Here is a 17,360-nt window from a genome sequence, read left to right as displayed (position 1 = left end):
GTCAGGGGGCTACACTTTCATTGGGGGCGCTAGTACGTCCATAATATTATTAACTACATGGTCAGGGAGCAGAAGCCGCTTCTTTCTGTTAGCAGCTTCCATTCAGTTACTTCTATGGATATAACGCGCTGTTGCCTAGGAGATGCCATGGCCGCCGCCTTCTATGAGGGACCACTGCAGTATCTGCGCTGTGACAGCTGTTAGGGCTATGTTCACACCAGCGTATTAACCCTTTAATGACCAGGCCACATTTCTTTTAAATCTGACACGTGTCAATTTATGTAGTAATAACTCTGGAACGTGTCGACACATCCCAGTGATTTTGAGATTGGATTTTCGTGACACATTATACTTTATGATAATGGTAAATTTAGGTTGATATGTTTAGTGTCTATAAAAATATCAGAAATGGGACAAAAATGTAAAAAAAAAAAATTGCAATTTTCAGGCTTTGAATAACTATCCCTTTAGTCAGGCAAGTCAGACCACACAAAACCATTAATATAATTTATTATTATAGCGCCATTTATTCCATGGCGCTTTACATGTGAAAAGGGGATATACATAGCAAAAACAAGTACAGAAATCTAAAACAAAATGAGTCAGCGACTGGTACAGGAGGAGCGAGGACCCTGCCCGTGAGGGCTCACAATCTACGAGGGATGGGTGAGGATACAGTAGGTGAGGGTAGAGTTGGTCTTGCAGCTGTGTGGTGGAGCGATGGTTACTGCAGGTTGTAGGCTTATCGGAAGATGTAGGTCTTCAGGTTCCTTTTGAAGGTTTCCACGGTAGGCGAGAGTCTGATGTGTTGGGGTAGATGCACAGGAGAAATCTTGTATGCGATTGTGGGAAGAGGAGACTGTGACCTAGTCTCCTGTACCGGTAGATTAGGTCACAGATATATGGAGGAGACAGGTTGTGGATGGCTTTGTATGCCATGGTTAGGGTTTTGAACTGGATTCTCTGGGCAATGGGGAGCCAGTGAAGGGACTGGCAGAGAGGAGAGGCTGGGGAACCGGGGGGACAGGTGAATTAGTCGGGCAGCAGAGTTTAGGATAGATTGGAGGGGTGCGAGAGTGTTAGAGAGGAGGCCATAGAGCAGGAGGTTGCAGTAGTCAAGGAGGGAGATGATGAGAGCGTGCACTAGTGTGTTTGCAGATTTGTGGTTGAGGAATGTGCGGATCCGGGAAATATTTTTGAGTTGGACTCGGCAGGAAGTGGAAAGGGCTTGGATATGTGGTTTGAAGGAGAGATCAGAGTGCAGGGTTACCCCGAGGCAGCGAGCTTGTGGGACTGGGGAGAGTGAACAGCCATTGACTATGATGGATAGGTCAGATTGGGGGGTTGAGTGAGATGGTGGAAAGATGATGAATTCTGTTTTAGCCATGTTAAGTTTTAGGACTCTAGAAGAGAAGAAAGATGAAATAGCAAACAGACATTGTGGGATTCTGGTTAGTATGGAGGAGATATCAGGTCCAGAGAGGTAGATCTGTGTGTCATCAGCATAGAGGTGATACTGAAAGCCATGAGACTCTATGAGCTGTCCGAGGCCGAAGGTGTAGATGGAGAAGAGCAGAGGTCCTAGGACTGAACCTTGGGGAACACTGACAGATAGGGGGTGAGATGAGGAGGTGTTGCGTGAGTGGGAGACACTGAATGTCCTGTCTGTTAGGTATGAGGAGATCCAGGATAGGGCCAAGTCTGTGATGCCGAGAGCGGAGTCTGTAGTAAGAGGGAATGGTCCACTGTGTCGAAGGCAGATGACAGGTCCAGGAGGAGGAGGACAGATTAGTGTCGCTTGGATTTGGCAGTTAGTAGGTCGTTGGTGACTTTAGTCGGGGCAATAAATAACATTTCCCTCCTGTCTGCCTTACATTAGCACCATTTGTAATATGTTGTTTTATTCTGTTAACATTTTAGAAGCTTTAAAAATGTAGCAGCAATTTTTCATTTTTTTAAAAAAATTTACAAAACTTATTTTTTTTTAGGGACCTATTCAGTCTTAAAGTGACTTGGGGGTCCTATATATTGAAAAGCTCCAAAAGTGATACCATTTTAAAAACAGCACCCCTCAATGTATTAAAAATGGCTTTCAAGGAATTAATGCAAAGTGACGTGACAGAAACATTTAGATGGTAAAAATACATTTTGGGAGACTTTAAGGCCGTTATTTGGCCGTTACCTGCCATGGCAATCATCAGGACCATTTAATCAAGATCTCAGGGTTGCCGATGGGGGTTAAATAGGGAGCCCCCACACTGTTAACCATATAGATGCTGTAGTCACTATTGCCAGCAGTATTTAAGGGGTTAAACATCCATGGTCGGTGCCACCACTGATCGTGTCTGATGCAGCAAGTTGTCAGCTATAGTGTACAGGTGACAGCTACAGGATTGTCACCTGTCAGAGGATGCTAGTCTCTTATATCGCAGGTCAGTTTTAAGTCGGTCCAATCTTCACAGACTGACAGAATGGAGAAGGGGAGAAACTATTTTCTCTTGCCACCCCCAAGAAAAACTGATCAAACATGATCTAGAAAAATGGTCAGATTTTTCTGGATGGAGAGAAAACTGTTGTGTGCACCTGCCCTTAGGCCACGTAACTGATCAATTCACTCACACTAAGGCCACGTTCACACGATCAGTATTTTAGATCAATATTTGTATGCACTGGTCTAGTCCATACATTACAGACGGGGCTCATCCACGTAGCGGACGGGTGCAGGAGCTGCTGGCCATATATATGCACTGGTTGGGTCCATAAATTAAAGACAGGGCTCATCCACCTAGCGGACGGGTGCAGGAGCAGCCGGCCATATATATGCACTGGTTGGGTCCATAAATTAAAGACAGGGCTCATCCACCTAGCGGACGGGTGCAGGAGCAGCCGGCCATATATATGCACTGGTTGGGTCCATACATTAAAGACATGGCTCATCCACCTAGCGGATGGGTGCAGGAGCAGCCGGCCATATATATGCACTGGTTGGGTCCATAAATTAAAGACAGGGCTCATCCACCTAGCGGACGGGTGCAGGAGCAGCCGGCCATATATATGCACTGGTTGGGTCCATAAATTAAAGACAGGGCTCATCCACCTAGCGGACGGGTGCAGGAGCTGCCATCTGCCGACGTGTGAACGAGCCTTTGGTCATGTGACCGACATCTGCATTCAATTGTATCCACATTCATTGATTTTGCCACCTCAGTAAATGGCAACAGAGGGTTAATGTTATGGTGTTACAGTGGCAAAGCGGTAGCACAAAACGGTGTGTCCTGTACATGAGCTGTTTGCAGGGCAGCTCCTCCTCCTATACGACACTGATGCTAAAATTCTATTCAAATTTGACATGCCCCTTTAATTAAAAGGAGTTATCAAATCTCCAGATATTAATGCCCTAGTTGTAGAATAAGTCATCAGCATCAGATCAGTTGGGGTGCAAGAACCCCCATACGTACCTGTGGCAATGCTGTTCCATGTATTTACACCCGAGCACTGCTGGAGCTTGTGGGGGTGCCTGCTGACTGTTTCCCACCGATCCGATAGTGATGACCTATCCAAAAGGCTAGATCCTCACTATGTGGTGACCAGACAACTCCATCAGTGATATGATGCACATAGCCTTCATACAACATTGCAATAGTCGTCCGGCACTGATCCAGAAGTGCTGACTTAGGTCCATGAGGGGATAAAGCTCAGAAGAGTATTTGTGGCTACACGCACTAGGTAGACGGCACGGAGCCCGACTCCTTCCTTTACACTGGGCCTCGCTGCCATTGCCTCCACAACTCGAGCAGAGATCCATCGTGCAGCCCCCTTTTTATCAGGTTTAACATGCATAAGTCCTCCAAAAGTCCCACCAATCATAAAATGATCAGAAAGGAAAACCCCTTTAATCTTTGCTTTTGTATTTGTTCACATGGATTTGGGACAGGCGGAATAGTCTTAATGCAAAATCATCCTACGGCTGCACCCGGCCTTTACAGCCCCGACCTCTGATCCAGTGACCGCTCCTCTACTGGCGGTAGTCTTAAATGCATCGATAGGGAAAGTGGGCGCACGTACAGTCCTGAACCAGTCAGGTGAACAGGATACAGGTGCTGCACAGGTCCTGTGTGGAGCGTCTGGTAACCCACGCTGTGCTGGCCATGGGGGGCTACATCACAGGATTGCTGGATTTATCTGAAAATGACCAACTGCTTCCTTTCTTGCAATCGGGAGCAGAACATAGAAATGATACAATCAGTATATAGGACAGGTCTGTGAGCAGAGACGAGCCTGTTGTCGTCTTCATAGCGCTATGTCAGATGCACGGATAAACCAATAACACTGTCACATTTTATAATTATAAAACTTACAAAAAATCAACACCTTCCCCTTCTCTCAGTCTCCTCGCTGAAATAATAGAAACGTTCCCTTTACAAGTTGTCAGGATTAATGACCATGTATACAGCTATGTACAATGTCCGTGTGTAACGGCAGGACCCCCCACTATTCCCGGACAGTCTATTGCAGCCTCATTCTCTTCTCTGGCGGACCTTTGGGGGCTGCTCCCTGAGGGGCTTTCACCGGCTCCTTTTCTTCTTGTTTTATGGTCTCAGTTGGTTGCTCCGGTTCTTTTTTTACTTGCTCAACTACAAAACAAAAAAATTCAAATTTCTGTTAAATCCACAACATATCATGAGCCGCGGTATTATCACCTATGCACAGCGTAGATAATGGGTACATCAGTGGGGCGGTACCGTGCCAGTCACGATAACATGGCAGGGGCGAAAGGGTCCCTGTGCAAAAAAGATGTATGGGTCCTGAGCGGTCTAAGAATGCACAATGCCACCCGCTCTGCAGGTGGATGTGGCCCCCTTACCTCCTGTGCCCTAATGGTATGTCTGCCCATATGGTTATTATCCATGTATCTCCCCCTCCCAGACTGATAATAGGAGACCCCAATCTCAAAGTCACTGGCCGTCACAGCACTCCTAATCTAACCCCAGGTAATAAATATTAGGTATATGTTACACCCCCACACATCACGGACAGCGTTTTGGTAACGGATTGGATACTTACCAAGAACCGGCTTCTCCCCCGCTTTTTGCTGCAAAATAAAAGATATTCTGTATACATATTCTCATTATCAGCAGACGTCAGGACAGACAGTGCAATGTAGGGGGTACTTTAAAGGGGTATTTTAGCCATTTCATGATTTGGGTTTTAAAGGGGATGAGAACTGCTGACCGTCTGCTTGTAAAGAAATCATTTCATAAGAGACCAGGACATCTATAAAAACATAACCTGGTGCATGGTCTTAGTAGCAGCAAAACAGAGGTGGTGACGTTTTATAGGGTTGTGGCGGTGTTACCTTGAAAGGGGTATTCCCATCTCCCAGATCCTTTCCCAACATGCAGTAGGTGTAATAATAATAAATAATAATTATAAAGACTACATATTGGGATAGGATTTTGGAGATGGGAATACCCCTTTAATGTGAAGTGTCCCCAGCCGCTCCCCTATGCCGCTGAGTCACAGGTGTAGAGTAAAAGGCTAAAGTTGTCAGTAAAGGGAATCTATCACCAGGTTTTTGTTCCCCCATCTGAGAGCAGTATGATTTAGAGAAAGAGATCCAGATTCCAGTGATGTGTCACTTACTGGGCTGCTTGCTGCATTTTTGATGATATCATTCTTACCCACTGCAGATCTACCATTTCCCTGTATAACCCCGCCCACACAACGGAATGGCATCTTTCTGTGTATACACTGTGCATAGGCAGAAAGCTGCCAATCAGGAGTGATTGGGGTTATACAGAGCGGGAGGACTATTAGGCAGGTTCACTAGTCTAGTCCTCTAGTGATAATCTCCTGCTGATAAAACTTTGCTTTTATCAAAACTGCAGCAAGCAGTCAAGTAAGTGACACATCGCTGGAATCAGGGTCTCTGCTCCTGCTCTCAGACTAGGTGGCAAAAACCTGGTGATAGACTCCCTTTGTGAGCATAGGTGGGAAGGGAATGCTCCCAGACACTTGGCAAACAATTAAAATTACTCTTCAGTTTTGCTGATACCAAGGGTACACAGAAAAGTATATTCAATGGCATATTTTCCGGGTTTCCAGGTCTCCTGTCCCGCCATCAGCAGCATTTCACAGTTACATCAGTAAAAACAGAACAATTATTCAAATTAAACCATCTATAACAATGTTTGCGTGTCTAGATGTCGCTGTTACATACTTGTTAAGGCGTCCCCCCCTAGTGCTATTGGACTCCCACCTCATGTGTCCAATGCCAGGGGGCCACACATGTCCGGCAGCTCACCCCAACCTCCTGTACACGGGCAGCGGAGTTATTCCTTCCATTGTATACAGCCAATAAGAATCAGTGCAATAAAAGCAAATCTCTCACATTAGGTGGATCTTCCAAAAAGGGAATCAAAAGGACAGTAGGGGGCGTCACAACAGGGATGTAACAGCCATATCTACACACGGGCAGATAGATTTGATACCTTGCATTGGACGGCTATGCGGGGTGTGATGCTGATAAACAGGACTCGTTTCTTCTGTCTGCCGCCATTAGGACTTACCTGAATAAACTTGGGTGGAAACTTGTGCCGGAGCTCCAGAAGTAAAGCGTCCACCCTCTGTCTCTGGAAGAAGGAGCTGGCTTCTTCCTTCTTTTTAGTCTTTGGTTTGGCTTTGTCTGTGTACAACATGGACAGAAGGAACAGATGTGACTACATTCTGCAATGATGAGCGTTACCTCCACATCTGGGAAGGGCGACTGAGTCTTGTGCACAGGGGCTCCCTACTCTGCTATACAGGGGCTCCCTACTCTGCTATACAGGGGCTCCCTACTCTGCTATACAGGGGCTCCCTACTCTGCTATACAGGGGCTCCCTACTCTGCTATACAGGGGCTCCCTACTCTTCTGTACAGAGGCTTCCTTCTCCACTCTGCGGACTCACTTTAGAGCGCTCCTCTAATATATTGTATTGTCAGCTGTGAGCTGGGGTGATTGCAAGACTCCAGATTTCTGAGACTGTGTCCCCTTCTGACCACAATCTGCATTAAAGGGGGGTGTCCGCTATGATGTTAAGTCATCGATATCAGAACAGAGAGGGTCCGATCAGTCTTCCAGGGTACAGGGCTCAGTTCTTCTTGAAGTGAATGGGACCTAAGCTACAGTCCTTGGGAGCAGCCCTAGCTGTAGGGAGCTGTAATCTTCCTTCTCCTTATACTTTTTACACCCAGTTGCCACCAGAGATGATAACAGTGGATGCTCTTCCCCCACCGATTTGATATTGATGACTTATTCTAATGATAGTTCAACAGTAAGTACTGGACAACTCCTTTAATATATTAAAAGGAGTTGTCGCGGCTTGGGGGATCAAGTCTGCAATCACTCTGTGTGACTGCAGACATGTTAATCCTCACATTGCGCACAATGCTCACTGTCAGGATTCTCTGGTGCCAGTGATGGGGGTGGGCAGTCATGTGACCATAAATATATGATCTGCATGCTTTTGGATACATTCTGACTTGACGTGTCTGACCATGCATGTCTTGTCAGCATGTGACCGCATATATGCAAATCACATACTCATGGTCACGCGCCTGGCACGGGAGAATCCTGACAGCGTGCTGGGAAGATTCACAAGAGTCACTCTGTGACTGCGGGCTTGAATAACAAGCCTGGACAACCCCATTAAGATCCAACATGGAATTATTATTTTCTAGGCGTAGGTACTGATGACCTAACTACAGGATGGACCATCAAAACCAGATCCAGTGGGATTCTGATACCCAGCAACTGTAATTTTCTCTGATGGCAGTAAAAGCTCTGATTGAAGGTGCTGAGCGCAGCTTTATTCAGTGTGTTTACATCCGGCACCTCGGGTGCAAAAATCAGCTAATCGGTGGAGGCACTGGGTGTAGAGACCCCAATGATCTGCTATTGATGACCCATTCTGTAGACAGGTCATCAATACCTATATGCCTAGACATCCCTTTTAACATGTAACCCAGACATAACATGATTTTAATAACTAGATAGGTAACAAACGCTTGATTGGCGTGGCTCTGACATCAGGGTCATCAATATAAATTAGCCCTTTATTCTAAGTAGTTTGTGCCAACTACGGACAGTAAAACCCCTCTATGACTTACTCCCGTGCACTAATGAATTATACCTCTCTCCTCCTGGTCTTTAAAGTGCCACCAGTAACCTTTAGAAGGATGATAGCGGCAGTAAGACATGGCCTCATCAAATGCCGACTGGATCCCATGAATGGCAGTAAGCTGGAAAATCAAAGAAAGGGAACAAGGTAAGGTTCAATAGAAAACCAGCGCAAAAGAAATTCTATTTCACCGACTCTGAAATACATCATCAGCGCAGCAACAATAAATCTGACAAAACCAAATATAGAAAAATACTGAACTACATCTATAGGAACATGCAGAACGATTACGTCACATCTCTCCACATGACTGGGGTTTTAGAAAGGCAAACTGGTAACATAGTAGGTGCAAAAATGAGAATAAATGTCGCAAAGTAGGTGTTGAGGAGAGCGGACAACTTCAATGACATTGTCGTGACCGCTCGGCCAGAGAGAAGTCAGGCTGTCATAATCACAGCCCACTAAAGACAGACCCACATAAGCATCTAGTGTCCCATTAATGGATCCTACCGCTCTGGAGTTGATAACAGATCCGAGGTCTGGAGCCTGGTAGATCACACCTGCTATGATGTAGTAGTCGGCCAGAGGAATAGCTGCGGAGAGAAGGCAACAAGTCAGCAATTCTGCGCACCAACCTGAACTACTCTCCAGACATGGAAAGACTGTCATGCTAGGCTCTGTTCACATTACATTTTCCAAATCTGCCTGAATAGCTCCCAGGTTATTAACCCAATGAAGGCCAAAAAAGTATATAGTATACAAGCAAAAGCACAGTCCGCTTACAATGCAAAACGTGAGTCAAGGTCCTTTCATCAGGCATTGCAAAGTTACAAATTTTTGTAATATACGTCACTGCCTTATTTTGCATCCTTCTCTCCCAAACGCTATACTGCCGTTTCCCATGGTCAGTTCATGCTCCTTCAGAAGCTGCTTTCAACTGCTGTTCAGCACGGTCCCGACACTGCATGTAAACAGGCCGTGGACAGGGCTTTCTCTACTTTCTCTCCCTGTACTGAAAGAGGTAAAGAAATAAGCCCAGTACAGAGATTGTTTAAATATTCTGTATGGACATTGCTGAGTAGCATTTAAAAGCAGCTTCTGAAGGAGCGCACACACACACACACACACACATTTATCTGGCATTGAAAGTTATGAATTTTTGGAATATACGCCACTGCCTTATTCTGCATCCTTCACTCCCAAACACTATACTGCAGTGCCGTTTCCTATGGTCAGTTCATGCTCCTTCAGAAGCTGCTTTCAACTGCTGCTCAGTAATGTCCATACACAATATTTAAACACTGTGTACAGGGCTTATTTCCTCCTCTACTTTCTCTCCCTGTAATGAAAGAGGTAAAGCCCTGTCCACAGCCTGTTTACATGCAGAGTAGGGACTGTGCTGAGCAGCAGTTTAAACTAGCTTCTGAAGAAGCACACACACACACATATATATTTATCTGGCATTGAAAGTTATGATTTTTTGTAATATACGCCACTGCCTTATTCTGCATCCATCTCTCCCAAACACTATACTGCAGTGCCGTTTCCTATGGTCAGTTCATGCTCTTTCAGAAGCTGCTTTCAACTGCTGCTCAGCAATGACCATACACAACATTTAAACAATGTGTGTAAGGGCTTATTTCCTTCTCGCTCTCTCCCCCTGTACTGAAAAAGTTAAAGCCCTGTCCACGGACTGTGTACATGCAGTGTAAGGATTGTGCTGAGCAGCAGTTGAAAGCAGCTTCTAAAAGAAGCATAAACTTAGCATTGAAACAGCACTGTAGCAAGGTGTGGTACAGAGTAGGATCCGGAATAAGGTGATGAAGTATATTACAAAAATGTTTAACTTTGTAAAGCCTAATTAATAACAATATACAGTACAGACGAAAAGTTTGGACACACCTTCTCATTTAAAGATTTTTCTGTATTTTCATGATTTTGAAAATTGTACATTCACACTGAAGGCATCAAAACTATGAATTAACACATGTGGAATTATATACTTAACAAAAAAGTGTGAAACAACTGAAAATATGTCTTATATTCTAGGTTCTTCAAAGTAGCCACCGTTTGCTTTGATGACTGCTTTGCACACTCTTGGCATTTTCTTGATGAGCTTCAAGAGGTAGTCACCGGAAATGATTTTCACTTCACAGGTGTGCCCTGTCAGGGTTAATAAGTGGGATTTCTTGCCTTATAAATGGGGTTGGGACCATCAGTTGTGTTGTGCAGAAGTCTGGTGGATACACAGCTGATAGTCCTACTGAATAGACTGTTAGAATTTGTATTATGGCAAGAAAAAAGCAGCTAAGTAAAGAAAAAAGAGTGGCCATCATTACTTTAAGAAAAATTGGGCAAACTTTGAAAGTGTCCCCAAGTGCAGTTGCAAAAACCATCAAGCGCTACAAAGAAACTGGCTAACATGAGGATCGCCCCAGGAAAGGAAGACCAAGAGTCACCTCTGCTTCTGAGGATAAGTTTATCCGAGTCACCAGCCTCAGAAATCGCAGGTTAACAGCAGCTCAGATTAGAGACCAGGTCAATGCCACACAGAGTTCTAGCAGCAGACACATCTCTTCAACAACTGCTAAGAGGAGACTTTGTGCAGCAGGCCTTCATGGTAACATAGCTGCTAGGAAACCACTGCTAAGGACAGGCAACAAGCAGAAGAGACTTGCTTGGGCTAAAGAACACAAGGAATGGACATTAGACCAGTGGAAATCTGTGCTTTGCTCTGATGAGTCCAAATTTGAGATCTTTGGTTCCAACCACCGTGTCTTTGTGCGACGCAGAAAAGGTGAACGGATGGACTCTACATGCCTGGTTCCCACCGTGAAGCATGGAGGAGGAGGTGTGATGGTGTGGGGGTGCTTTGCTGGTGACACTGTTGGGGATTTATTCAAAATTGAAGGCATACTGAACCAGCATGGCTACCACAGCATCTTGCAGCGGCATGCTATTCCATCCGGTTTGCATTTAGTTGGACCATCATTTATTTCTCAACAGGACAATGACCCCAAACACACCTCCAGGCTGTGTAAGGGCTATTTGACCAAGAAGGAGAGTGATGGGGTGCTACGCCAGATGACCTGGCCTCCATAGTCACCAGACCTGAACCCAATCGAGATGGTTTGGGGTGAGCTGGACCGCAGAGTGAAGGCAAAAGGGCCAACAAGTGCTAAGCATCTCTGGGAACTCCTTCAAGATTGTTGGAAGACCATTTCCGGTGACTACCTCTTGAAGCTCATCAAGAGAATGCCAAGAGTGTGCAAAGCAGTCCTCAAAGCAAAAGGTGGCTACTTTGAAGAACCTAGAATATAAGACATATTTTCAGTTGTTTCACACTTTTTTGTTAAGTATATAATTCCACATGTGTTAATTCATAGTTTTGATGCCTTCAGTGTGAATGTACAATTTTCATAGTCATGATAATACAGAAAAATCTTTAAATGAGAAGGTGTGTCCAAACTTTTGATCTGTACTGTATATGTATACAAATTGTTTTATAGGTGGGGTCTCATTTAGGACCCAAAGGGGACTGCGGCTACAGAGAAGATTTCTTGCTGTGATGGACCCAATGAATCAATACATTATATGGAAAGCATGCTGGTATTTCCCTGTAGTGATGCCGTTAGACCTTGCTGCCAGATTCTTCTGCACATCACTGCTGTTTTCTATACAGAAAATCATGGGGAGAGGTCGTACTGATACAAGGGCAGGTTCATACCCCAAACCCCAGCAATGCTATGGAGGGACTGCACAGGTGATGACCAGCCACTCACATGCATGAAGTAGGTGGTTGGTTAGTAGTATACCTGCAAATACATAAGGCCACTATGGGGCGCCAGTCACACAGTAACGTGTAGTGCACCATGCCAGCTCACAGCCTATTACTACCTGTGCTATTAGATCAGGAGGCCTACCCAAAACCCAGAAAAAGCACCAACATCCGCTGCTCAACAAGCATCATCATACATATAAGAGCAAGACATCAACTAAAACCTCATTTTATTATTTTACAGGGTACAGTTTAGTCTGGTGATGGCGGTCGAGGAGGGGGCATCCACACCATGGCACCAATGAGTGAGTACGTATAATATTAGGCACCCCCCACCCTGAATGTTAGAGTAGCTGTTCATCAGCATATTTGCACCCTCCACATGTAGCATTATGGTTTCTGCATCCTGCTGGGAACCTGAATCAGTCATTATGGCCACTTTCTGTAGCTTTGTACAGATTTGATTGCATAGATTCCCAGCAGTGGGACACACTGGATTCAGGTCATCACAAGCGTTTTCTAGCCTACAATCTATTTTATCTAGACAAAGCAGCAGGGAATTTATCACTACATACCTAGGCATACATGCTGCGACACCCCCTGCGAGAATCCTAAGGGTGGGGGTTACATTGCCTATCGTCCGGCTATCCCAGGAATAGATAGAGCCAAGAACCCGTCTTTATATGCACGATATTACTTTATATCATATAGTCACACTGTATAATATACACTCACCCTGTGCAGGCGACTGCCGCTGCTGCTTCCTTATTATGAACAATATTGGCTCTTGTGCATGCAGCAAAATGTACTCCACGCCGACCATCTGACTGTGATACAGACACAAAAGTCACGAGGTTAACATCAGCGCAGGAAATCTCAGTACCGCTCCTCAGCCTCCTGGCTACCTGGCAGCCAGGGACCGCGCGCTCAGCCTCCCGGCTACCTGGCAGCCAGGGACCGCGCGCTCAGCCTCCCGGCTACCTGGCAGCCAGGGACCGCGCGCTCAGCCTCCCGGCTACCTGGCTGCCAGGGACCGCGCGCTCAGCCTCCCGGCTACCTGGCTGCCAGGGACCGCGCGCTCAGCCTCCCGGCTACCTGGCTGCCAGGGACCGCGCGCTCAGCCTCCCGGCTACCTGGCTGCCAGGGACCGCGCGCTCAGCCTCCCGGCTACCTGGCTGCCAGGGACCGCGCGCTCAGCCTCCCGGCTACCTGGCTGCCAGGGACCGCGCGCTCAGCCTCCCGGCTACCTGGCTGCCAGGGACCGCGCGCTCAGCCTCCCGGCTACCTGGCTGCCAGGGACCGCGCGCTCAGCCTCCCGGCTACCTGGCTGCCAGGGACCGCGCGCTCATGAAGACTGACAGGACAGATAAGCAGTATGGTCACACTGGCGGTCCGATCTGAGAAGCAGTTTTGTCTCCATAGCTTGGGAGGAGCACAGGGGACCTGAAGCTGGACAGGTCCAGCGAAGCGGCAGTTGCACACTGTTAAGCATGGGATGGGAGGCCTACAAGTGGGATGCACTCATTCCCTAGGTAACTGGCCACTCTGACAACTACAGTGGTGGCTGGTGACATAGGCAACAAGCTATTCTCAATAGAGTTAAAATCCTTTTATTCTTGAGAGCAAAGAGGATTTTTAATAAGAGATAAATTGCAAAAAATGCTTGCTATTTACAAGCACTTTTCAGCTTTAACCAGATAAGAACTTGAGGCAACCCCTCAAAGTAATTCTCAAGCGTTACATTTAAAAGTAATCCAAATGACTGCGCCGCTTTATATGAACACTGCAATCGTGTTAATAATACGTAAGGGAATCCTGGAGTCGTGCATCTCCGGCCCTGCACTACACATAATACAGTATAGCAGGTCTGTCTGGTGTTTCTTATGGTCAGGTCCAGTTCACACGTCTGTACTCAAATCACACGACCCGATCGCTGGGTTTCCGGCCTCATTGCCATACATGACGCAGATCAGGTTGGAAGACAGCGGCCAGGCTGGGTATGGGCCAAGAACAAGAACTGTGTGTGACCGGCCTAAGGCTGGGCAAATACTTTATATCTATAATTGTCTAAAGGAAACATAAGGAATCTTATGCATAAATGATGGTGACTATAAAAGGCATTTCCTGCAACAGTCATTTAGATTCCAAACTTTCATTTAAACAGGATCAGTCGGCTCTACGACACGTCTATTTTACTAATTACTTATATACTTCATTAAATAAAAATCCCGACACGTTTTCTCTTACAACGCTACATTGCGCCATTACTCTGTTATTCTTCCTGGAAATGTAGAAATAAAAGTGCCAACTGGGCATCTCATCAGGGCTGTCGGCATCAGGTTTTGTAAGGTGACAAAAAGTATAGCACCAAGCAGATATAATCATAGAATGTTAGAGTTGGAGGGGCCTCCAGGGTCCTCGTGTCCAACCCCCGGCTCAGTGCAGGAGTCAATAAACCATCTCAGACAGATGTCTGTCCAGCAACTGTGTGAAGACTTCCATTGAAGGAGAACTCACCACCTCTCGTGGCCGCCTGTTCCTCTCATTGATCACCCTCACTGGCAAAAAGTGTTTTCTAATATCTAATCTGTATCTTCTCCCTTTCTGTCTCATTCCATTGCTTCTCGTGTTTCCATGTGTGAATGAGAATAAGGATGATCCTTCTACACTGTGACAGCCCTTCAGATATTTGTAGACCGCTATTAAGTCTCCTCTTATCCTTCTATTTTGCACCTAAACAGTCCCAGATCCTTTAATTGTTCCTCGTAGGACATAGTTTCCAGTCCGCTCACCATCCTGGTAGCTGTTCTCTAAACTTGCTCCAGTTCCAGGTATCAATTTATTCATGAATATTCAGGAGGAATAATAGAGGAACGGCACAACAGTCGTGAGAAGATAGGAGACGGGATACAGAATTACTGGTGTACGGGGAATACAAGCATTTACTACAGCAGACATGTCAGAAGAAGTGACAGTTACGTAAAGGGAAACTGATGAGAATCATACTGCCTGAACCACGAGCGGCATGAATCAGAGCCTGACTGTGAGATTGCAGCAGTGTATTCTGTACTCTGAAATACTGCGACGTTTCAGACAAAATATACTTTTTAAAGCAGCCAGGGTGGGCACTGCCACAAGGATGAGAAGGTGAAGAAAAACCACAAACGCTTCTTAAAAAGACAGGAACGAGTTTCAAAATTTACTCGATTTCTTCCTCAGACTATCATACAAAGAAAAAAACCTAAAGAGATGAACTGGAATATAAGTTGGTGTGCATGCAATGTGTAGACACATGTTCACACTGGCCACCAAACAGACAAAACCCAAGAGAAAAATACAGTAAGCAAATACCCTGCAGTACGTAAATCAATAGCAATAGTGCATGAAAATAATATAGGGTACTTAATTAACATAATTCTGATTTAAAAAAAAACATAAGCCATCCCACCACATCACGGTGACTCTATTCGAGGCAGTCCTAACCTCTACTATTAAAACCTTACCATATGTCAAGTGACATGACCTGGCTAGTGGACACCCAGGCATGGGCTGTATGCACACCAATATTCGCTTTTTGGTTTCAAGTTCTTTGCACATAAAGATGTTGCCTCCCGTTTCTTTAAGCTGAACATTACATTCATGTAGTTCCCCGTAACTGGGTGTCCATTAAACGGGTCTCTGTCCTTCTCAGCCCTTATTCACATTTACATCACTTGAAATACAGTAAGGTTTTAATACTAGATGTTAGGACCGTCCCAAATATGGTCACTGTGACGTGGTGGGATAGTTTTTACGTTTTTTTTTTTTTTAAATCAAAGTTATGTTAACTAAGCACCCTATCTTATTTTCATGTACTATTGCTATTTATTTAATGCAGGGTATTTGCTTAGTGTTTTTGTCTTGGGTTTTATCATACAAAGAAGTATATAAAGCAACTTATAGAGAAAGCCATGATCCAAGGAAATGACACGTCCCACCTACTGGTGAGTATCAAAATCAAGACAATCGGAGGAAGAAATCAGATCGAATTTGAAACGCGTTGCTGTCTGTTATTAAAGGTTTGTGTTTTTTCTACAACTTCTCATCCTTGTCTTCATCATGTCAGCGCCCACTACAACATTTTTTTTTCTCATTTTTTTTGCCTCACAATTGTTTTAATGAGCCACTATGTCAGCTTAAACGGGTGGAGCAACAGTCTATAAGAGGAATTCCACGTCACTACTACTCTCATCAGCGTTGTGCCTGACCCGCACAACTCCACCAGGTGAACAGATTCCATCTCCTCTTCCATGTTTCTCATCGCCAGAACTTCACCATGGAGCCTCCTATTTTGTCTTCTACGTACACTCATAGGTAGAGGAGACCTGTTAGTCTCAGGGAGCAGGATGTGGACCTGCTTCAGACCAGTCATCTGAGGAGCTCAGTCCCCGGCCGGCATTTCAAAGTATGTTTTACAGTGAAACGCGTCAAGATCTCAGAGTAAGGCTTACATAGCTGCAATATCGAGGGCAGAGTCTGATTCCTGGGGTTGAGGTGGCGTGAATCTCATCACAGGTTCCCTCACCTAATGAGGATCTGTGTACAAGCCTCAGCACATCCCACTCTCTGGAGACGTGGTCTATTTCTTCAGCCAATCCTCTTTGTTTGCCCGGGTACGAGCGGTGCCAGAAACGCCCGGCAGCCACTCACCTCCATGAACAATAAGTCAGTCCCCGCAGCACTTACTTCAGATGATCAAGGGTTAATCGCTGCATTTTAACCACTTCATTATTGCAGGTCCGGTCATAGAAGGGGTTACTCCTCTCCGAGAAATAGTCCAGGACGGTGCCGGTGTTTAATATGGGGATCCAGGAGCTGTCCACCCACGAGATGCTGAGCAAGTTATCTGCAACAGGTGAGAGGAGGAAAAAAATCACCAAAACCTCCATGTATTCCTCAGCTTTCACTATCTCTGCTTGCTGCCACTGAATAGGAGCACCATTTCACCATTATGGCTGCAGTAATGAATTGGAGGCAGCCTGGGCCCGCTGTGAGGACCGGGTCTACATACATAAAGCTGGAACAGATCCTGGAATCCACTGGATCTCCCCGTCACTATAGAACTAGGCGATCCAGTAAGAACTGTCAGCTGGGGCTTCATTACTGGGTTCAACCCCCTTCTCATATATAATCAGCCGCCACACAAGCAGAAAACACCCCGCAGACAGTCACTAACCTCTGATATCCACCGCCGCCATGCTGAAACGCACACACAGGCTACTGGAACGCAGACAATATGGTGTCAAAATAAGTGTTTCCGGTGTAGTTGACGGCGGCCATTTTGTCGGAGACTTCCCCATTCAGAATAGTGCGTCCCTGAACGCCTGAGCAGAGACCTGAGGATATGAGTTTTACCTCTACTGCTCCTATGTTCTGGTACG

General features: G+C 45.7%; 1 protein-coding gene across 1 annotated transcript; it reads right to left on the bottom strand.

The window, feature by feature from the left end:
- Positions 1-493: 493 nt before the first annotated feature.
- MED6 (mediator complex subunit 6) lies at positions 494-17,243 on the bottom strand. Its single transcript, XM_073638898.1, has 8 exons — positions 17,156-17,243; positions 16,666-16,825; positions 12,676-12,767; positions 8,673-8,755; positions 8,175-8,283; positions 6,570-6,685; positions 5,065-5,092; positions 494-4,634 (listed from the first exon to the last, which is right to left on the bottom strand). Exons 1-8 carry the CDS (start codon positions 17,175-17,177, stop codon positions 4,507-4,509), a joined length of 738 nt encoding a protein of 245 aa, XP_073494999.1. The 5' UTR covers positions 17,178-17,243; the 3' UTR covers positions 494-4,506.
- Positions 17,244-17,360: the final 117 nt, after the last annotated feature.

This window comes from Phyllobates terribilis, unplaced genomic scaffold (assembly GCF_046119375.1).
Source record: "Phyllobates terribilis strain yellow unplaced genomic scaffold, ASM4611937v1 Scaffold_7__3_contigs__length_470593459, whole genome shotgun sequence".
NCBI classification, from domain to species: domain Eukaryota; kingdom Metazoa; phylum Chordata; class Amphibia; order Anura; family Dendrobatidae; genus Phyllobates; species Phyllobates terribilis.
This window is presented reverse-complemented; position numbering and strand designations above follow the sequence as displayed.

What these genes read in the sequence shown, in the direction of transcription:
- MED6 (XM_073638898.1), bottom strand. Translation starts at nt 17,177, where the DNA reads ATGGCGGCGGTGGATATCAGAG. An exon ending in GGCGGCGGTGGATATCAGAG is followed by an intron (nt 16,826 to 17,155) that starts GTTAGTGACTGT and finishes CACCTGTTGCAG; the next exon opens with ATAACTTGCTCAGCATCTCG. An exon ending in TTCCACCCAAGTTTATTCAG is followed by an intron (nt 5,093 to 6,569) that starts GTAAGTCCTAAT and finishes TTTATTTTGCAG; the next exon opens with CAAAAAGCGGGGGAGAAGCC.